Source organism: Tubulanus polymorphus, chromosome 6, assembly GCF_964204645.1.
Source record: "Tubulanus polymorphus chromosome 6, tnTubPoly1.2, whole genome shotgun sequence".
NCBI lineage: Eukaryota > Metazoa > Nemertea > Palaeonemertea > Tubulaniformes > Tubulanidae > Tubulanus > Tubulanus polymorphus.
This window is the reverse complement of record NC_134030.1, coordinates 8,409,379-8,433,206: the sequence shown is the minus strand read 5'-3', so window position 1 is coordinate 8,433,206 and position 23,828 is coordinate 8,409,379. Positions and strand designations below refer to the sequence as shown.

Below are 23,828 nucleotides of genomic sequence, written 5' to 3'. Positions count from 1 at the left end.
AACATATCATGTGCGTTAAATCACTTGTGATCATTCGTATTTTGATATTAGCACGTATCTAGGTAAGTCCGACAATATTAGCATATATGCGCCGCGTGTAAATTTCTGGGATTACTTCTAATTCGGTTTACACATGTGTCGTGCTTCAACGCCCGTCGACGGCGCAGTACTTTAAAGCTACAATGGAGCGCTATGGCCCGAGATTTCATACTTGGATTGCGGCCGAAAATTTCCGCCTTACAAAATCGCCACGCATTCTTATTACCCGCGCTCTTGTCTAATGAATATAATCCCGCAAGTGCTGAAAATTGTATACGAATGAATTTTTAATTTGTACGGAAGTGCTGGGATAAATATTTCAAATTTACTATAGCGGAAAATATTTAGAAACGGACACACTTTCGCGTGGGATACGTCGCAGATACGGGGTGGATTCGTGACCCGCCATCGTGACATTCCATCTCCAGCCTATCACGTTTATAGGGAAATGTTGCGGATTTAAACGAGTGACTTGATCGGTGAATTCGAGGATGAAATTTCTAGCGATAGTATGACTTCGTTTTCAATCAGCAGCTCCATCACAGCAATTTTCGTAGGTAAGTTCGAAAGAGCGAGCCGGGAATCCGTCTCTACGAAACAGTTTATCAATTAGTAAAAATAATTTTTTAAATCGAAAATTCGAAAACAAATTTTCAGACGATTCGATACATAAAACCACGAAATATATCTAATTGACCCGGTAAAATACAGTTACCAAAAGTGAACATCACGGTGTATATAATGAATGCGTTTCACCATCTGGAGGGAATATAAACCATGCCAGTATTTCAATGTGGCCCTATTCCAACGCAATAACGACATGTATCAGTATATGTGTTTATATGTTTATTCATAATTCCTCAATATTTTATGATATTTCAAGCAGGAATATCTGGGATTTTTACAAATACACAATAACCGTGTAACAATATACTAATAACGATTTATTTTTCATTTAACTTCATTACAAAATAGGGTCATTTTCATAATTTGGAATAACTAAGAGATCCAGCGCAAGCCTTTGAGGGCTGTACTTACAAGCAATTTGTGAGGCGCTGGACCCACATCGAAGCGTACTGCGGACAGACCAATCGCGGCTTTCGAGAAAATTGATCCCAGTTAAGATAAAATCTATATGTATATCTTGAGAATGTTGATTTGGAGGGAATACTGTTCAAAAGGAATGTATGTTTAAAGTGCGTTCGGTTTTAACGGGACTCCATTTTCACAATTTTTCAAAAATCGCCAAGCGCCTGAAAACCAGTAAATAATTAACCACGATCAATTCTACGTGCTTGTTATTGTACATGAACTTCATGCTTGCTTGTGTAATATAAATGCAATATATTCGAGGCACATTTTCAACACTGTTCTGTGTCCGTTCGTTAAGGTCTAAACGGCTATCATAAAAGATTATTTCGTGTATATACTAATTTCATAGCGACATTTGCGGTGTTTTTAGTTCTATTGATTGTAATTAAGTCAGCCACAAAGAACTGTTAAAGCTTTCAGTTCTATAATAGGTCACGGCCCAATCGTTTCAAGTGGCAGTTTCCTATCCTCAATATTGCTTTTTAGTACGCATCATTTTATCTTTAGTACGCATCATTTTATCTTCAAACTTATAGAGTTACAATGTCTACTCTTATCCTTGACTATAGTAAACATTCCATTATATTCTATAGCTCAATAGTCACGAAAGTGGACCCTGGACGTCTAGATGATAACGAGAAAAAAAGGTCTCAATTTCAATAAAATTCGAATAATCAGTGTGCTTATGAAGGTTTTTACAATGCAGAATGTACGTATCGATATTGTAACTAGCACGTCAGAGCGCGCGAAAATGGCTGTTATATGTAAATATATTCTCACTATCAGTAGGATGCTTTTATACTACCAGCTGACACACGCTAAAAAGAATTGCCGATGCACTCGCTCTATAGAACGAAAGTGAAATTTCGTGGTTTTTTCGCCTAGTCAATCTTTCAAAGTGAGCCTTTGAAATGATCATCGACGCTACTATTCAATGTTTGAAAAAGCCATTTTGATGAATGTTGTTTTGGGGATTATAACGAAGGGTTTGAGGCTTTTCTCGAGGTTGGCAAAATTTCGCCTTGGTTCTTCGAAAATGCCGGCGGCCCGTCAGTTACGATTTTCTCGTATTCCTCGACATGAGATGAAATATACTTATTGAGGGTCGGAGATGAGTTTCATATTCTTTTCGAATGTGACAAGGTCGAAATGTTTCCCTCCGTTACCTTTGGCGAAATTGAAATTCTCTCCTTGAGTTTTACGCATTTATGTCATCTGTGAAATTCTGTTAACTGTCTTGTAAAGACGTATAATCCTACTGGATCGACGAAGCATTTCATCTAAAAAAGTGTTACTGGTTCTTGAATATTAGATCATTTTGGCCCAGTAATTGTATACACCTGATGTATAGGAATGAAAAACATTTGAGTATCCAAATAACATCCAATTTCTAGACAAATATTGCTACAATAATCAATATGCAATAGATCTTCAATCATTTCAATTATCGTGAGATAAAGGATTAAGGAAGCATTATCTACTTTTCTTAGGCTGATATTTCAGCAAGTCATCAAATTTTTTCGGGTATCTATTTGCACTACCTCTATTTGCACCATCCCCGATCCGCCTTTGCAGCGATGTTTCTCAACTTCTGCTTGGCTCTACCAAAAGTTCGCTTTTCGAACCCGTCGGAGACAAGTATTCTGCTAGAAAATAGATGTTCAAGCTTCCCCAAAACTGCTGACCTTTAAATTACGTGAGCATGCATATGTATACGTACAACCATGCATGACTTAGAATTGGAAGTTGAAGAAACCTGTGGCGATATACTATATCTGATCTTTTTACTATATCAATGTTTGCGTCGATATCATTGGTGCCTGTGGGACTCGACGTTTTGCACCACGTTCGCACAGATGTGCTTCGTAACCGATGGTGTGTCATTTAAATTCAACATAAAATTGATTTCTAACTTCGGTCACCACCAGTCTGCGAAAAAGTCTCTCAGGTCACCGCCAAGTATCGGCGAGACTAGCATGTCACCACCTGGAATACCGCCCGGAATAAAATCACGTATCGTTTTCGAGTAATCCGCAAAGCATGCCAGCAACGATAGCGGTCATCGAGCTGGTCCATAAATAATGCACACACGTTCGTAGAGACTTCGCTCCAGTCTTATATATTCCAGTATTACATTTTGGAAGTATATGACGATCATTCGTGCACTCGAAGACGTAGAAAAAAATGAGGCGTGCAGCCGGTGATTGTTCAGCGCGATGTAATCGAAGAAACATAAAAAAGTGTATATGTGATGATTTGAATATTGTTTATTTGCATTAGTCGTATCTAGTTACGTTATGGTGTCGCTTAAGGACTACCAGGCAACCAGAGACATTCGACGCTTGGCGTATCTCGAGGAAGTGGGACGCCGATCGCGTCGTGAAACCAGTCGTCGACGTAAAGTCAACGAATGCTGCGATGGTATCAAACTTAAAGTGGCCAACCCAGCTAACATATTCATTTTATCTTTCGGTTTATTTGCAGTCTTCATGTTGATGCCTTCCGGGTCATTTCAACAGGAATATGGAGGTAAGTTATATATCAAATTGTTACAATCATATACGCAAAAAGCATACGAGGCCCAGATTCATGGGCTTATTTGACCAAAATGATATCAATTCCAACCAAAAAGAAGATTAAACTTTGTTCTTGCATGTATCAAATAAGTTCATATAGTGAATATTGATACTAATACCTAAAACGAATATATCTAATGATACCTACCTTTTGAAAATCAATTTGCATATCAAGTGATCAATTTTGTTATTCATACCAAAAGTGATTTACAACTGAACATAAAGATAAAATGAATTGATTGCACAAATCCTTTGTTTTGTCTAAGCGCAATTTAAGGTTGTTTTAGAAATTCCCTAATAACCAGATTGAAGTACCTCACTTTGTTCAAACGGGTGATCCTCCATGAGGATTCATCCTCCACCGTGAGGCCGTATTAGATTTCTTTCAACTCTATGAAGGGTATGAAGAAATAATTTTCAACGTATTATGTGCATCGGTGTTCAGACCTCACCAAATAAATGAAAACAACTGTTATTTCGCAGGGGATATAGACTGTTTTAAATGTGAAGGATTAGCTGGAAACAGTACGTGTTCGTCGTTTGAGAATTCTACGACCAGCGATGAGATCTTCCTTAAAACTTGTCGAGGCGGAGTGTGCGTAAAATGGACGCATTATCGTGAAGGTGGGTAGGGCAAGATTGTATAGGATCATGAATTTTAATGGGGCCTTGAATCAAGTAGAATTGTTATCATCAAAAGCGCTCTGCAGTAAAGGTGCACAGAAATGTCTTAAACTGTCCTCTGAAAGCTAGGATTCTATGTCATTAGCACAGAAGGGTTAAGCAGGGGATTCCACAGGGTGTCCTAAAAGGTACATCCACTAAATGACTTCGGACGATATGATCTCTAAGAGAAGGTTCTGTAACTCGGAGCAAAGTGGTACGACTGGTCTGTAAACTGTAAACAGACCGGGGAGGTAAGAGGGTATACTACGTTATGGAGGCGTTTAAACATAAGCCGTTCTCTGATATGACCAGCGAATGGAACAGATGCAGTTCGTCCCATTCTGACCGATAGTAATATAGCAAATGTATATATGCATGCAATTCTACACACGGTCTGAGCCGTGCAAGCGAAATAAATAATGAAGCACGTGTTGTTATAGGTTTTGACACATCACCGATCACTCTATAAGAATTATTAGTGAACCTGATGTTGCCAGGTCGCAAAAAACATCTGATTGATCCACGTTTGCTGTTTTCAGCAACATAAGTTACGGGGATTAAATGTCGAAACTAGAATTAGAACATCGATTTAGATTATACGATTAAAAGCCTACAATGACCATGTAGTCCCTGTTGCACGGACAAAATGTAGCATTTATCTTAAAGTTTCGATCTACGCGCATGAAAATTATATTTGATGCACCATTTTCGGTAGATCATAGTCTGGCGATCAATGACAGGGCTTGTAACATCTGTCGAATGTTTTCAAGCGGTATAATGAATAGTAAACAATTGGCTTTTGTAAAAGTCAGTTTCATATATTATCCTCAAAAATCTATCATTCTATATTCTGCTGCGTGTTCATGATCTAAAAACAATTACTCGTTTGTGGTGAGACTTCTTTAGATCTGGGTTTATGAATGCCACACCGCGTAACATCTGCGTCGAAACGTTGTAACAACGCGACGAATAAAAACCCACAGTAGATTTGTAGGAACAGTTTATTTCCTAACAGTTTCAATGTTAAAACTAAACCTCATCTTCAGAGGAACATAAAATCTACAGTCGTTGTAACAACGTTTCTATATTGAACGTTCGTGATGGTTAACAGACGAAAATGCTCCAGTTAGTAATGCTGATATCCATATACGTATTCCCAAATACACGTTTTTGTATTTTCCATGTTGATAGAACTAGAGCCTGCAAGACCTATGTTTATTTCAAGCCAAAAATGACTTTTCTAGCGGTTCAGATCACGTGATATTGGAGCATTTCCTTTTACTATTTCCAGGTCGATTGATTTTAGAACGGACGTGTTCGAACGATTTGAATCTGAATTTGCTGTTGTCCGAGGGATGCCGACGAGAACGATCGGGGAACGGGTATTTATGTATGTGCGGCTCGCACAGTTGTAACGGGTCACCGCCAAAAATAAGCGCCGCATGGCTCACGTCGACAGTGACTATATCTGTACTGCTCAGTTGGGTGTTATTACCCTGACTTAGATTCTTCTAAGATTTTGCGTAAATAGAAATAATCGAACGAGGTGCTTCTGATCATCCGCCATAATATCGCAGTGCCTTAATGATTCGTGATTGAAACCGTGTATATGATTCACATCGAATTTTCAAACCGAAAACTCCGCTATATGTTCGTTCGCTGTTTGCAATGTCCGAGGTGCAGAGCAAAAAAAGAAAAATAGCTTGTTGTACGCCATGTTGGTGACCAAAATAGTATTTCCATTTGCATATGTTTATATACTGAAATGATTGTATGCTGAAGTATGCTAAGATGGTTGAGATGTAAATATCCAGAGGATGAACTCGATGAACAAATCACCTCTGTTATAATGCTGCCCACATAAGTATGAATATGTGGCGCTGATTTTTTCAAAGCCGGCTGAAAACTTCAACCATCCTCCCCCTGCAGGCATTCGAACCTCATGGCATCGAGATTCCACGGTACGAAACCCAACCACGTGTGCGCACAGCTTAAATGATGTCATTATCAGCCAATCAGATATCCCGTTTTATTTTAGCCCATTATAGTTCTTCCGTGAAATTTATCTTAGCGATTATACAGCGAGCAATCTGATTGGTGCCGCAAGTTTTGGTGCGGTAACGTTGCACATGTACATGCGCACCTGGTCTACTGTGGCAGGGTTCATGCCGTGGCTGAGTGTAGCGATACTATCAGGTTCGAATCCCTGCCGTGAGAGGATGCCAGTTAACATTAGTGTTCGTAGGGTAAGTTTTATCACGATGACCAACGCGTGGCGCTGGGTGATTCGTATGTGTTAACCAACATACCGATAATCTTTTATAGAACGAAAACAGAAAATATTTGTACAATTCAAGTCTGTATTTGTGTTATAACCTCTCATTAGTCAGCATTTGTATATGATTCCTTAATGTGGAATGAGTTGAAATCCTGGCTATGAAAGCGGTTGTCGACTATGATAATCGAATGCAGGTAATGATGCCAGAGTTAAAGATTCCATAGGTAAAAAATGCTTGAGGCAAAAATATACGATAGGTAAAAATGCCAGAAAGAAATGTACAGAGAATTGGCGAGCATGAGCGTTTGTAAACGTTGGACATGATATTCTTACCTACACCAGATGACGCACTATAAGATTTCAAAATTTTTATAACATATATCTAGATTGAAAGAAATCAAATAGCGAATGCGCAGTCATTGTTTATCATTTTTCCGCCTCCCAGAATTCTGCAAAATTTATCAAATAAGAAAAAAATTGTTATAGTCCTCCGTGTTTTCATCACAATTTTTCAACCAAAAAATCTTTTTTTGTTATATACCCGTCTTGATTTTACAACTTTTTTAAAATGTTCGTCTTAATTTTCAATCTCGTGATTTGCATAAAAGTTAATTTTTCGATTTCTCCCATCGTTTGAATCAAATTCATCACAATTTCTACTCAACTTTTTTATCTTTTATGCAGAAATAATCCAAAAAATAAAAAACAATTCATTTATATTCTTTTCCTGTTCCCTTCCATTTTGAAACGCCTATTGTAAAATATGTTTCCCTTCACCCTTCCATTTCTTCTTGTTCCAAATAATTGAAAAATACGACCTTCTGGTGCCTTCATATTGCGCTCACTTCCAGTTAAAGAGTAGATAGTCTGAAATAATATAAATATCGATCTACGATGAAATGAATAGCGTGTGAAAAAATTTGATACGATTCTTCGTTGTAATTAATCGAATCATAAGTTTCGTTGAAATTATCAAATCAAAGTTCTCTTTTTATCGTTATGAAAAATATCAAATTAAAAACAAACCAACAGCTTGCTATCATTAATTACATCAAAGCAAAGCCTTTTGTGCTATTATTACATATATGGAAGCTATTTCAAGATAAACGTATCTATCAGCTAAATTCACTGCATATTACCTTCTGGCATTTAAATCCATGCTATATTTTCCCCTCTGATATTTTTCCTTGTGCCATTATTATCGCATACCGTCATAATGCTATAGCTCTGACCGAGTTCCAAGAAGCAAAATCTGTGATAGCTTATTTGTTTTTGTAAATTAGCATTAATAATGAATAATAGAGCACTGGCTATACAGTTCCAGTGTCTGGACTTCAGTTTCAAAAAATGTGTTAATGAGAAAACCGACTCTAGACCCAGCCTCTGTCCGACAATTGCTGAGCTTTTTTAAACTAACTTGATTTCACATATCCTAAATCTCGTTGGAGGGGTTGGGTACTGACTTTCTGTATAAATATAAAAACAATGAGTTATGATCATGAATAAAATGTTATTTTTATTGTAAAAACTATGAATTTCTTTTATAATACGGACGAATTATTTGCGAGTACAGGTGCACATGTTCTACGTTATTGTACCACCACTTATGTACTGTTGGTGTAAGAAAGATCTTTGTTTCAGTGAATCTATGACACAAGCCTGTTTATAGCGAAGCCGTGATATTTGTTTGTACAAATTTCTTCTGTGCGTATGTATTAGAGTAAGGAGTTCCGTGTTATTAAATGATTAATATAACTGAAGCATTGCCAAGAAAAGTGTACACATAACGAGCCCCTGGACGGATTTCACAGCAGAAGATCCGCTAGGATTTTTCCCGGTTACTAAGACCGTGACCACGCGCGGTGTCACCACTTCTGGTCGGACGCAGACGTATTTATCTGTTTCGTTGTACATCTTATCAATACGATGGTACTGAGTCACCAGGCGATTTAGCTGCAAGGAATAAAACTATCGTTATCGATTCATGGAAACTACTGATATAAGAAAAATGATAATCAAATATCTAGATATAACGATCCGTTTCTGGCAAATCGGATTCAAAGTAACGCTTTCCATTCTACATATAGATCATCTTTTGCTACGTTAATTAATCGTCATAGAAAGTAAGAATAAAATTGTCGTTTTGACTTACGACGATCTGGCCTGTTTTCGAATTGGTGCAAACTACGACTGCATCATTTCTGAGCGTCAGTAACTGGAACTTGTTTCTGATCCCGACATACCTCCAATCTACTCCGTACATCAGAGCTGAGTAGTACTGAACATCGTTATATCTACAGGTGAAAACGATAAGAAAGAATAAGACACGATTACTATCCATCGAGGTCACGTGGGAATACGATAGGCTGGTGACCGTCAACGTACACTTGGTCCTTTGTCGGCTTTGGCAAATTGATTCGAATGATGCCGGATCGTTCAGGGGCCGTCATACAACGAGACAGCAGAATTTTTGGATAGTAGGCCAGCATTCCGACACACATCTCGTCCTCTCCGCGTAAGCCACCCTGAAATCGGTAAAATATGACAATATATTTGATCTAGAATGACGGTAAATCTTTGCGTGATAATACATATCAGAAATTACTTACAAATTTCACTTTATTGTCCAGCGCGTATTTGCATTCTACGATAAATTTGTCACTCTGAAAAAACCTTACATACTAAAAACTTCGTTTACAAAAGGTTTAGAATTATTTTCAAATTCGTTGAGTTCAGGATTCTACCGTTTTCAGCTTGACGTTCAACAGAGGATGCCATATTTGCATTCTAGAATTGTATCTCTGATCGTTGATGATGAATGGTAGTTCGTTGTCGAGAGTTTCTACGCCCATACTGTCCTCCCTCACGTGCCGCAGTCGGGTCGTCATTGCCGTTCGATGCGTCGCAATACTTGCGGCGAATACCGTCACTTCCTGTTCACCAGTGAAATTTACACCGGCAAATCCCTTGATAGATATATAGGACCGATATAGAGTGCAGAAACCGCTCTTAGATACTCGAAACATATTTGATGCCTCATGCAAATATCATAGATAAGTTTAAATTCTCGAAGGAAATCTTTTCGAAGGATCCTAATGCTAACAAAATTATTTTAGAAAAAAGTTTTTGAATGTTCCCAGAACCGGGATATTTGCTCATTTACGATTTTTTACCTGACTAAAACATGCTTGCGTGCAGTGACCTTCTACGAAAAAGCCGTTATAGTAGAGCGGTGGTATTACCATGTTTTTGGTTGGTGTGGAGCCGACTTGTAGAATGCTTGCGTCATGGGGTCGTAACATCGAAGTATAAGTTAATCTGATACCCGAATTATCAGTTCCACCTTGAGTTAAATGTTTGATTTTTAAATGTTAATATAAGATTCGCGCGGTGTACCAAGTAACACGAAATAATGAAATCTCTCACTCGTATAGGCGAATTACCTTTCTGTCCACCCCTTGGGTAGTTCAATTCGAGGAGAAAACTTTGAGCGTCACCGACCGCCCCGATTGATATACCGGCGGCATCCGGAAAAACCATTGCCTAGGATAAACGAGATTAAGTGTACGTACGCATAAAAAATCGCCCTAAATATTTATTTTCACATAAGCATACGTAAATCCCTAGTTAATTTCCATAAATTGTCAATTCAAAAACATAATTCCATCGTGCTCTAAATCCATTTGAATGAATGCTGGTCCATTTAAATGGATGATGATTAAGGGGGACTGCATGTGTTTTCAGATCATATGGCATTCGTTTTTGCATATAGAGATAATACCCCTGTCCCCAATTTCAGGGAAAGCGCCACTGACCTCGCTATTTTCGCCGAACGTAGCAATAAGCTCAGTGCAGTACTTCTCGCGATATTCGGCAAGAACTTGCGTAGTCGTTTCTCCGGTGCCTCCTACTGACATAAAAGTGTCGCTGCAATCACCTTGCACGGCGTTGTTGTTACTGGGAATGCCGAAGCACTGGTAGAGCGAAATACGTTTTGGTATTGAACTATTGAAAATAGCTTCCGTCTGAAAGTATATTCAAATGTTATTTCTGAAGTTGTAATTTTTATTGTTCTGCATGCACGCAGGGCAAGTTTGCAATTCTTCCATACAACGCGTCTTACTTCACCTTACCTACATAAAGATGGAAGACCGACGCACGTAAGATATTGATGATATTCGTTAAGCTACCCCCTCCCCCTGCCGCAATATCCTGAATTCCACTAATCAAATGAATAGACTTCATTTTTCATCGACGATTGTCCAGCTCCCAGCGCTTGATTTCCGTCGGGTTTTCACATTTCTCATATTTCCCGCGGGAAATGCATCTAAACGCTTCATACTCTTTTAGAGTTCTAAAACCCTCCTCAAAATGTGACTGTCTTCGTAGACTAAAGTACAAGCTGTTGGATGAGTAGGCCGAAAATCCATGTAGAACTGAAAACGTTTCATAACTAAAGGACCAAGTTGAATCAGGAGCTAAACTGTAATATACATGTAGCAGTACATAGATTTCATGTGATTGAATGTATAGTTGTACGTGTATTAGAAAATCAAAGGTTATGCTGTAAAATGTTTCAAGAATGATTTACATTATTGAAATATTCACTTAAAGTAGTCGGTAAGATGCATCTCAACGCTTTAAATTAATTTTTCAAAATCTACTAGTGACCTTCCGAACCTATCACAAAAAGCTTCGCGCATGCAGAGCTTGCAAATGCATATGGATTCCACCAAACCTTTTCGCATTTATAATGCGATTACCCCCGAACATTTAACGCTGTCCTATTTACCTTGATTATGTGGTGCTTGGATGCTATATTAGCAAATTCTGTTAAACCATAAAGTCGACACACTACTAAAGAAGTACCTTCGTATTGAACCTGTCGAGTGAAAGAAAAGAATCCAATTTCTGCCAGACTATTGTATATTAATATAAATTAATATATTACAATGCTGCTTAATCCAAGAAATTTTCTTTCGAAAACCGGCCTTCTAATTTCGCTATATCTGCCCCTGCATACACGATTCTATATCAGATTAATTTTCTTAATTAAATTCGATTCAGATTAATTCGACAGATTCGATAGCTATTTACATCTTTAATGAGAAGATCTGCAGTTGCTAGATTCGCTTGTGTGTTATGGAATTCTGGTGTCGGTGGATCAAGTAAGTAGATAAGTCTCGAACCCCAAACGACTCCGGTGATCTTGTCGAAATTATTGTCTTCGGGTGGAGTTCTGCCGCGCAGGAAAAGCATGTATGTAGCCGAATTCTGTAGATTGCAAAGTGTTTAAAACGTGTTTTTTATTTCAAACTAGAAAACGCATGTAAAAGATGCATTTGTCTTCAACTACAAGGCTAAAAAATCGATACCTTGTTTCTCCTTTCTGCTGAGCTTAAAGATTGACCCGGCCGGGCTTCTTATCTACCCTGGACATCATTTTGTTTCTAAATCATGATCAAGCTTACCATAACAGATGCGGCAGCTATAGTAATGAACAGATTCTATTGCATTGTACAAAATGACCCGGCCGATTAGGAGAATCAAGGTATCATTTTTGTTTAGCCTTATAAAACAAAATGCCGAGAAAAGCGGCAGGCGCTTTGTATGTAGAATATGGAAGTAAATATCTTTTTTGAATGATCGCAAATAAGACATCGAAGATAGATAAAAGAAAATACAAGGATTCATATCAGAGGAAAAGATACATGCAGTATAAAAAAACTAGATAAACTCAGGGAATCCCACACTGATATAACGAGAAATATGAAGTCCGAAAAGTTTCTCTAAAGCTAATGATTTATTGATTCGACGTTTCGACTATAACCTGATAGTCATGAAAGGATGACTATCAGGTTATAGTCGAAACGTCGAATTATTAGCTCTAAGGAAACTTTTCGGACTTTAAACATTTCTCGTTATATCAGTGTGTGATTCTCTATATCGTCACAACGCAGACGTAATGTTTCACCGTTGGTTAAAAAACTCATCGTTCGTTATGTGAAATAAAAAATCTTACATCTATTACTCGGTCTTGTTTGTAGTCGCCCGTACACAGTTTTCGGTATATTTCTGCTCTCGTATAGCCATTTTCCTCCACCCAATTGTTCACCTTCCAATCCTGATCGGTATCTAACTGCCACTGTAAGTTGCCAGTACCAATAGCATCCTTGTATCGGAGATTCGAAAAAAATTATCATTTATAGATGCTTTAGCATGAAACAGGTTCTAATCAGAGTATCTATGGAAAAATGTTCATTATTCTTGATTTTAGATTATCGTTCAAATTCCCCTGAAAAAGCAGTGAGCGACAGTCGTTGAAAATACAAAGCCGTTACGAATTCACATTACCTTGACAAATGTGGTTCTCTTGTCTTTCCAGCCGAAAACTAGGTCACTGTTGTTCATCCGCCCGTCTGCAGACAATCCAAGGCCCACCCATCCGATAGTTTTAGCTTCGATTTCAAAAGTTATGGAACGATCGTCCACGTCGTATCTCCAGCTTAGTTTAAACGTCTCGTCGACGTCCAGATAAACGCTACGCGGAAACTGGCCGGCACACCGCGCGACCACGCCCAATACCAATAGCCCGACAATGCAATGATTCATCTTATCTTCCTAGAAATAAACGGTTTTGATCGAGATCGGTCGTATACCTAGACGATCGTTGAGCCAGGTTTCTGACAGGCCCGTGCCGAGATTTTTGTTAAAAGAAGTGAGTACCTTGAGTACCTGATCATTATACTTTTTGAAGGGGACTTTGAAAATTCTAGAAGGTTCGTTTGCTACCCCCAAACCACCTTTGGCACGGGCCTGTAGATAATTATCATCGTAAGAATTATTCTACACAATTCTGTAAATCAAATCACAAATGCAAATGCCTTTATGATTCGAGAAAAAGATAATATATACACTTCAAATATTTAGTATTTCAAATGTCTCGAATATTTTAATCTTGGAAATATCTGAAATTACAAAACTCGTCGATTACAAACCTCTGAAATTACTCCACTGCGCAACTGATAAAGGCGTCTTCGAAGTAAAAACTGGTCAAAATACCGGTCGGCAAGTTATAAAAGGCATATTCAACTGAAATAGCGATATTTCAGTGAACAATTTCAACAATAAAATACATCCATCAGAATCGTCGGTTTTGTTTCCGCGAGCGTATTAACCCGGGCAATCTGTATTAATGTGACGTTTCGAGTTTTTTGAGTCGCGCTATGAATTATTGCTTCAGATATTTTACGTTGACTTTCGCTTCTTCGGCACAATGCCCCAGGAAGACGGTGTTATTAATGAACTTTCTATCAGTGGCGTTTAGATTTTTATTTTTGTTTTCGTAGGCTTACACATTTCACGTGAACGCGACGGGACGAATGAGTCAAAATAATTCGTCTATAATCGTGTATCAAAAGCGTGTAGTTTTCACTTTTTTACTGTCACCATCTATCTGTCTTTATAATATATCATTGAATGAATAGATAATGATCGTAGGAAAATATTCTTCTTATCATTTATTTTGTTTCAATAAGTGTATGAATAAATGAATGATAGGAATGCCAGCTTTACATCGCAGTCGTCTGGCATTTCGAAAGATTGCTGTCATTAGAAATAGGCGACAACGGTTCTCGGGTTAAGGCTCAAACTCGGAAATTCCCAAACGTTAGTTCCCATTGCATTTTGGATATGTTGTACCAAGGGCTAATAGCTAAATTTTGTCGAGAAAAATGTTAGAATTTCGACCCCGTTCCTCAGTTATGGGCTCATCTTTAAGGTCATATCGGTGAAGAACAGAGTTTTTAGTGCCTGGTTTTCAGCTGGCGCACTAGGCCCATTCTTTGTACTGCAAAACTAGAGTGTACTAACATTGCACCCAAATGTCATCAAGGTCGGCCCACTATTAACGAAGCTGAGTAGCTGGAAGACAGATACACCCACAGACAGACAGGACGAAAATAAAGGTCCCATGGAAGCCCGAGAACCAAAATGTTCGTTGGCTGGACTAATGTGGATTTTGCGTATACTTCGCATGACGTCATAGTACATCAAGATGGCTGCCGAGGGGTAGAAGTTAAGGATTACAATTATTGACTTCCATTTCATTTTGCTTTTTTTTTAATCGACATTTAGTAAAACCTTCTTATTTTTGAGTAACATACAGTTTTTCTTGTCACTCTTTGTAAATTCTTGATGTTTTTCTTTCTCGGGTGCTTGTCAATTCCTGATTTATGTATGCAACTAACTGAATTCGAAAATAGCATAGATTGTACTTTCTCTTTTTCTAGTCAATTCCTGATTTTTGTCATCCTCGCATGCCACCGGTCCTGTATCCCTCCCGAACTCGCTTCCACCAGCCCCTTGGCCCCATCGCGTGTGATTTTATTCCTGGCGCTTTTGTGCATGGCGTCATTATTACAAAGATGTAAAAGGATTTGTCAAACTTGTGAAAAATAAAACTTCCTTGTTCGCTGATCCATTTCTACGAGGATTAATTTCAGATCTATGTAGAATATCAACACCCTTCGCCCTCTACCCAACAGAATTATCCCGATACAAGCTTACCCTTTTTTTCTATAGAAAAATTGCCAGTTGAGTAGTTTCAGGGCCGCAAATCGGTAAATAGTTTGTCCACTATGGCCTTTGGCAAGCGAGTATTATGTTAGTTCACGTTTCCCCCGCTACCGTTATACATAGGAGCAGCACTAGACGGTCAATATCTGACCTCGCTAGTTTTACTTACTGTGGCGGGAATCTCGGCACTTTAATGATTTGTTTAATGAATTTATCCTCTTAATCAAATTTGTTGTCACTACTTTTTCTGCACCAACATTATGTTAAGTGTTTTACTTTTACCACTAAAAACCATCGACACGTCAAGCCTCCACGAGTAAAAAAACGCAAAAACGGACGAAAATCTGGCTCCTCAGGCGACTTGAAACCAACACCTTCAAAGAACACATAATTCCGAGATAAATACGTTACTTCAATCTTTATTACAGGAGAATCCATTTTCATACAATATACTCCCAAATTTCAGGAAGGTTTCTCACGTTCACGATTGTTGTTACATATACTTTAAAAATCGACGCTCTGACAATTTGTTAACATTTCTTGAGACAGCGGGAAATTTCCGTTCGAAAAACAAATCTTAATATTTTCAACAGAGCGAACGAGTACCGTGTTTTTAAAAACTATCTTCCGAATCATCTGTCACGTCGACTACACAGTACACCGATACTAAAAATACTGAAACACACACGATCTACATCCAGCAGGGATTAAATCATGATGCTGGTAGTCCGATTCCCCGCGAACGAGAATGAAAAAATGTCTGATATAATTAGGCGCAGGCGGTGTGGTGAAAACCTTCTAACGAGATACGATATATTGTTCTCGTAAAATTTCTTCTTTTAAAACAACGCCTTCCCGTCGAAATAAACACAGCACATATTGTGTATAATATCTAACCGACCACTGCTAGTATGCAACACGTCGTTTCCCCGTACAGAGTGTCAGTCCGTTCCTTTATCATTACAAAAACACATCTCCAAAAATCTACACTGAAAATTATTCCATCTTCCGATAATAATAGTAATAATTAAATAATATAACACGAATCTATCAGCCGCATTCGATTTTTCGGATCCAGTCTCAGACGCGGATATTCAAACCGCTATCTGTGTGTATTGGATTTTTCCCCTTTCATATAGATCGTCACACAACTTTTTGTTCGTATTACTTGTGACACACATTTAACTAGCTACCTTTTTTCGTTCGATAATCAAATCCATATAACACCTATACAAACATACACACGCACATAAAAAATAAATACATGTATATATTATATGATCGTATCGGACTTTTGTTTTCTAGTGAGTGTACGGAGTGGAACGGTCTCGAGACGAACGACGGTGGCGGCTACGGTTATACAAATATACTGACGATTTTACTAATTTATCAAAATACCGCCTGTAGTTTTCTTGTTTTCTTTTTACCTGTAAGCCCATATATATATTTATATATAAACATACAAATGTCTGTGTCTATACTGCCCACACAATAATTATATATATATATACACGTAGTACATTTCTATACAGCGTCAATAATTCGTCGCATTGAACGCTGGTGAAATAGCGTACGAGTCTTCCCTATGTAGAGAACTAATTTCCTTTTCAAAAAAAAAACCAATTCATTTAATTCAACACTAGACATTAAGAACACACTCATTGATGATATCTACATCAGAGCTGTCAACAACCAATCGACAGGACACTACACGACAGGCGAACGAGAAATCAGCTATTGCTCTTATCACAGGAACGCCAAATTGTTTTTTGACAATAATCGGGAGACCATCTCTACGGTTTTCCTCCCTGAAGATAGATACCCGGTTCGGGGTCCGCGCCCCCCGGAGGTAGTTGGCAGCTCCGTTTACGTACAAAGTACATTGAAGGTGAAATGTTTTACATAGGTGACAATATAGGGTATAGGGAATGAGACCTTATTCTCATGAAAGCCGATCACTCGAACTAAACAACGAATGCGAATAATAGATTAACATGACAGAAAAATATCCCCGTTATTATAGGCAGCATAGGCACTCCGTAGTTTGCACATTCATACTTATGTTTTTTAATATTCATATCATATTGGATATATATACACTAATAGATGATTTACACATGTATTCCGAGCGGGCACGGCATATGCATAAAAAAAAGCTACAAAACATCATCATCAATGCAGAGCTGCCCTCTAGTGAACATATGTACAATTATTTTTCCTCTTCATCATCTTCATCTTCTTCTTCGGAAGATTCTGCAAAAAATGAAGCAAAAAATTTCATCAAAAAGAAATTCTCCGATTTTCCCGATGGCACCACTTAGATATGATATCAGATAAACTCGATCAAAATTGGTTCATTTTCGTTAAACTTTGATCTCAGTTTTCGGAATTCCAATCCAAAATAAGGCAAACAACTGACGAAGATCTGATTAATCTTAAAAGTTTATATAAGTGGCCCAATTTTCGAACGCCATGCATAGAATTTCTAAAATTGTGAGATTTTAATTGAATTTGAGAAGATATTCAGCATTGATGTCGTACCGTACACTAGCAAACCTGGTGGATTGCGGTGGAATTTCGCTAGTCACACTAGCGTTGCTGCTACCTCATTCGTTCGTGACTGATAATACTAACCTTCTTCTGCATTTTCCAACCAGTGAACGAACTGTTTCATATCGTCCAGAAAGACGCTTAGTCCTTTCGAGGAGAATGCGCCACGCGATTCACTGCTGTTCTTGTACCACCTGATTATCGCATCTTCACTAAGAACCCTCGCTACGTAGAGAAAAACATAAAAGAGTGGTTGAAAACGCAAATTTCACGATATTTCAGTATGCTTAGTACTAAGCCTAGCCTACATTGCAATAATCAACTATGCTGTTGCTAGTGAGCAGTGCGTACACTGAAAATCTAGTAGAAACTAGCAACTGCGTAGCTTACGCCAATCTCTAGCTCCACAATGCGCACATCGACAGCAACCGGGATGCGTTATGTAGCAAATATTCTGGAGGGTATCCAAAGTCACATGTCAAATTGCTTTGTTTTAGTCAGCTGTGCCATGTTTTGTTGTTGATTATGGCAGATATCACCGAACTGAAAACAACCAGTTTACTCAAAAGTAGAACACGGGCAAATGGCTGGAACTGAAGACAGATTGTCACTAACCAGCGAGTAGTAAACTAGTACACATCGAAACATTCAAGCAACTAATTGTATCCAGCCAGGCCCTCTCAACTGCCTTGCAACGAGACTGACAGGTCTCCAGTCACTTCGCCCATGTACACTAGGCTCCATTTGACGACTAATCGAAAGGAACCATTTACCTTTGTAAAGAAGAATGATGATCTTCTGGAAAACTTTCATAAAATTCATGTTTTCGTAGCAAAATTCCTGAATTTTCAACATGAGAGTCATCTCGGATCGAGCGGTGTTTGCCAACGCTTCCAGCAAAGGAGCGTAGATTTTCAGATGTTTCAACGCTTGTCCGGCGACCAGTTCTTCTTTCTTATTCCACTCACAAGCTTCCATAATACAATTCCACATCTAAATACAGTATATTATTTTAATTATTAGGTAAATAAGCCAGCGAAATGAAAAATAGGCGGATTTAATGAAAGTATAAAGTGACCAAAAAAAAAGTTCGAACCTGAACAACTAAATCGTGTTCGACCAGTTTTGCAGTTTTCTTCATTTGTTCTTTGACAAAAGCAATTATCTGCAATGAAAAAAATTAAAATATCCTGAAATTCCTGAGACTTTTTGTACTCTCCATCTATACGACCATAAACAGACTACTGAAAAGCCATCGTAAATCTGATCAACCCAAGTGCAACTTCGTAATGGGCCCTACGAGGAAGCATACTAAACATCGAGACATTGATTCTGATTGGAATTGAAGGACGCTTTCAGTGTAGAAATATGTAAAAGCATACATGCAAGGATGGATAGGTGGTAGACAGACAATAAACAAACCTCTTTCACTGGTTCCTCATCGTGGATCATTTCCTCAACGTGTTCTTTGAGCTTTTTCTTCATCACATTTAACTCATACGAACGCTGAAAAAATATGAATTGTTAACCGGTAAATAAGCCTTTGAATATCTCCTCACGCGTGTTATCAATAACAAAGTGTATGCAAGCCACGTGTACCTGAATCTCGACGATGGCATCCAGGTCATGCTCCTTGAAATGTTTCTCAAAATGTTCGATCGTTTGTTTATTGCTCGGGAAGAAATTCTATGAAAAAAATATTGAAAAATATACCATTTAGCAAATTCATTACAATTAAATATAAGCATCTGATGCAAATGACAGTCAATTTGAACACAAACATTATTCAAGGAAATGTTCTCTATTTTTTATATCCCAATCACAGTAGACTCCTCCCAGTGTTTATCTCGGTAATGAGCAATTCGCTGGTTCTGTAAGCAAATCTTTATCCTTTTTACCCCAACCACTCAACTCATTTTCTAATTTAGTTACCTAATCGGGTTAAAATAATTCCTGGCCCCAGCTGTACCGATTACCGTACGTCTACAATAATGTCTAATGACCTATTTCACAAAATTTAAGGAGTTTCACACATTTTGCTCTAATCAAAGGCGTTTGAAGCACCATTAAGAACATTTTCTGTTGTTTAGAAGCTCTTGTTTAGGAATCAAGTATACGTTGGGACCCTGTCAGTGCAGATCTATTGCCATTATGTTTGCACTGTCCAGAATCATTGTTTTCATTGGAGTTGAGTTAATTATAAATCATCAGACTATACTACATGTATAGACCTAACAATATACCCTCCATGATCTGATATACTGTACACCATAGAAATGATGATAGGTAACAATGTTTTCAGGATTTTAGAGCTCACTCCATAATATCAAAGGTCTTCAATTTACCCATTCCCATTTCAAAACTTTCAAGAACTGCTGTGAACCCTGACATCACGTACATCAACTAGGCACAATAGGCTCGCCGACGTTTGATGATAAAAGACCAGTAATAGATGACCTAACGGGTGTATGTTTGAATGAACTTTTTCAAGCAAAATGACAGCCTATTGAAGAGATCCTATTGTATTGTATTCTATTAAAGTAAGAAAGCAATTCAATGAGCACGTGGAAATTCAAAATTTCGCAATGGACTAAGAACACGCATGTAAAATGAGAATCAAAATTCATGATCTGATCAATAAGCAACCTCTGGCTAAATTATGAAAGGACTCTAGGATTTCATAAATGCATTAAACATTTGTAGTTTCAGCGTTCTAATATGCAGCAATAAAAAGTTGTTTCCAAGTGAGTTATCATCAGGTGATTATATAACCAGCTGTTAGCAATACAAGCATGTATAGTGAACGACAAATACCATCAGCTTAGCTTCCATCTGACCGGCTTTCAGGGTAGACTTGATTTCTTTGATGTCCTTTTTCTCTTTCATCCAGTAGTGAAACAAATCAGTGACAAATTTCAGAGCTAAGCCTAAAAAAAATAGTCAAAATTAAGTTTAGACCTGCAACAGGAATCCTAGTCGAGAATATCGAATCAACACAATGTATGTACGTCATAATATAGGTAGAGAGGCATTCTGCCAGTAAAAAGCAGTCAGAATTCATTGTACTGTTGAGATACAATTGATGTAATTTCACGATACCTTCTTTGACAAGATTGTCTTCTTGCAAATAACGCAGACATTGAGCGGAGATCAAATTATTACTGAAGAACAACGCGCAAATTTTCGCCAGTTTAAGGCGCTCTTCAGGGGTGTAGCCTTTCACGCATTTCAATATCTACAATTTTCAGAAATAGTAAATGCATATCAGAATGGAACTTGCTATCACCAGATATAATCATGTACCCGATACTAGGAATATTTCATTATCAGCTAAGGTACCGGATATAACAGCCATACGCGCAGTAGCCTTAGCTTGCTTCGGACCAGGAAATAACCGAAAGCAATCGACTCTGTGGCAAGCTGTACTCACCTTCTTCATCTCTTCCTCGAACGCCTTTTCCAAATACTTGTAATGACGGATGAGCTTCCAGAACACCTAGAAACCAGTATAATGTAAATTAACCAATTTCAACTTTAATTCACTATTGCTGCATTCCATCCCTGACAATTTTCAAATATATTCTTGAAACTTACATCGTACCACTCTTTGAGTATGTCAACTTCATCCTTAGCAAAGAATACGCACACCTCAGTGCGAGATTTCTCCGCATTGGAGTCTTCGATTACTGCACCGCCAGGAGCTGTTGAAAAATTGCACATCAATTAGATGGAATTCATTATCCGATTAAGAGGTATTATCATAACCAAATAGGATACAAGGTAAGCAGACGAAGATGAATTGGCTAGAATAGCCTATTGATTATTATCTGGGTCCTGCTTCCTAAAACAAGTCACAATCGAATTCTTGATTTAATTGATATTGGCTACTTAACGTTTTAAAAGAAGTCAATAATTCAAACATTACCGTTTTAAACATAAATAACATGAGTAACACCCAAAAACTTCAATATCAAAAAACAAACACAAAAAAAACGTACCTAATAAACCACCAGCGAAAAGAACATCGAAAAGCGGCTCAGCATAACGTCGATAGTCTAACTTGGAGCCGGCCGAATCTAGGAACTGATTGATTGCTTCAAAGTCTTCCTTTCCGGCATTATTTAAACCTTCTATGATACTGTCTCGAAATGCTGACGGGTCCTGCTTAATCTTATCTTTTTCATCTGCGACACGAGAGAGGGAAAACAAGTTCAGGTTTTATTTAGAAGCAATACAAAGTAGATCTAGACAAATACATGCTCAAGTCCAAAATGAAGTTCATCAATGTCTTTTGTGTTATAACTTGAATAACTCTTACCCCTTTTTCTGGTCTTGATGCGTTGACCTGATAGTATAGGTTTTGCTGCCTTTTGACTCATACAAGCAATTCTACAAAACATCATTGACAGGTATATACCACTCATTTTCAGAAAGTATTTTTGATATCCCGATTCTAAACCAATAAAAGCAACACTCAATCTTTATGGGCACCATGCCTTTCTGCACTGATTTAATTACTTTTAAAACTGAGTTTATAACATTCCTCTACAAGCAATATTTCAATTAACTGTTTTAATTGGTCAATTTTATAGCCCTGTATACTCTTCAACTGTGCTGAAATGTATACAGAAGAGTGCAGTCTTTAAGAAATATATATTATTGCTAACATTATCAAAACTGGAAAATGCTCTTTTTTACACAAGGGGATGAATGAAACCATCCAAAGTCAGAGATTGGCATTTCAATTAGGAACCGTTATTCACCAGTTAGTACTATTCATGGTATGTCACCATTCTGCAGGACTGAAGTGGCAAGGTATAATTGATATCAATAAGTAAAAGTATAATAGTTAGTAGTTTTATCGTTTGAAAGAAAATGTATCCACAATCAATTCTAAACATGTTACAAGCATTGGACTCAAAGCTAATGAGATAAGGGAACCTCAAAACTACTGTCGAATCTAACACAATCATATTATTCCTCAAGAGAATCAATGATTCAATGAATGCGATTCAGTGACTAGCCTAATAGTAATACATTAACATTGACAACTTAGGCATACCAGAATTAGAATAACCACATACAACAAATCAACAAACCATCTATTTCTAATACTAAATAGACTGCTTATCTACTGCAGTTAAAATGACCTTATTTCTTTTTCGAAGCACAAGTTACGCCACACACCGACTGACTGACACACAACAGAAAAATTCGAGCCGAATCGAGACACATGTCATATGACAAAAACAGATTTGTTGAAAATTTAGCGATTTTATAACAGTTACAGTTTGTCTAATGCAACGCGCGTGTTAACAGCCTTTAAATAAAACTCAACTAACCACCGAACCTACCAGAAATTCTGTTTAGAACTAATTTAAAACAGGAGAAAGTAAAATTTTCTCGTCTTCGTAACAGCAGGAATTGGAACGGAAGTGATGGACGAATTTTGCACGAGGTGGCGCCGCGCGCAACATTGCTAGATGGCAGCACTGTACGGTAAATGAACTCTATCGCACCGACTGCCACAGTATACTTCGAACTGAGGGTCCTCAAAATAAACAGAGGACCATATATACATCTAATGACTGACGTATGGTAAAAACATGGATATAAAGATAGCCCGCACAGATTTAAGTTAAAACCGGTCTATAAAACCAAGTTGGCAAGACTGGTGACATGGGTGGGTGCATTTAGGGCGCACCGGCCCAACCAGGGGGCTGGCGGGTGTAATTTCCACATACCGATATAGCTACCTGGTCGTTTTCAGACCCTTGGTTGCAACGAAGTTTGTTTACCATTTACCGACGGTTACTACGTAATTAAATACAAAAAAACATCAACCGACTTAATTATATAAAATGAACGTAAATTTCCTCAAATGGTGAACGCAGTTGGCAGACCAGAAGATGCTGGCCTACTTTCTATATGAAGTATAACGCCCCGTGGAATGTTTATTCGGCAATCCGTCTACTTTTAAACGAATAGACCTACCTCAAAACGTCTTTCTAGGAAAGCTTTTTACCATTAATTGAATAATGTCTACTGTT

At 37.9% G+C, this 23,828-nt stretch overlaps 3 protein-coding genes across 3 annotated transcripts; 1 reads left to right on the top strand and 2 right to left on the bottom strand.

Annotated features, from left to right (window-relative positions):
* Positions 1-6,426, top strand: LOC141907327 (UPAR/Ly6 domain-containing protein qvr-like). The gene is made up of 4 exons (XM_074796934.1): positions 1-596; positions 3,616-3,660; positions 4,191-4,331; positions 5,665-6,426. Exons 1-4 carry the CDS (start codon positions 551-553, stop codon positions 5,871-5,873), a joined length of 441 nt encoding a protein of 146 aa, XP_074653035.1. The 5' UTR covers positions 1-550; the 3' UTR covers positions 5,874-6,426.
* Positions 6,427-8,206: 1,780 nt separating this feature from the next.
* LOC141907326 (DBH-like monooxygenase protein 2 homolog) lies at positions 8,207-9,471 on the bottom strand. Its single transcript, XM_074796933.1, has 5 exons — positions 9,396-9,471; positions 9,261-9,314; positions 9,037-9,176; positions 8,804-8,945; positions 8,207-8,604 (listed from the first exon to the last, which is right to left on the bottom strand). Exons 1-5 carry the CDS (start codon positions 9,435-9,437, stop codon positions 8,398-8,400), a joined length of 585 nt encoding a protein of 194 aa, XP_074653034.1. The 5' UTR covers positions 9,438-9,471; the 3' UTR covers positions 8,207-8,397.
* Positions 9,472-15,631: 6,160 nt separating this feature from the next.
* Positions 15,632-23,213, bottom strand: LOC141906866 (eIF5-mimic protein 1-like). Its single transcript, XM_074796311.1, has 13 exons — positions 23,133-23,213; positions 22,097-22,167; positions 21,777-21,962; positions 21,373-21,479; positions 21,209-21,274; positions 20,878-21,013; positions 20,593-20,705; positions 19,378-19,464; positions 19,201-19,284; positions 18,875-18,943; positions 18,552-18,771; positions 17,863-18,003; positions 15,632-17,481 (listed from the first exon to the last, which is right to left on the bottom strand). Exons 2-13 carry the CDS (start codon positions 22,155-22,157, stop codon positions 17,438-17,440), a joined length of 1,314 nt encoding a protein of 437 aa, XP_074652412.1. The 5' UTR covers positions 22,158-22,167; positions 23,133-23,213; the 3' UTR covers positions 15,632-17,437.
* Between the last annotated feature and the right edge of the window lie 615 nt (positions 23,214-23,828).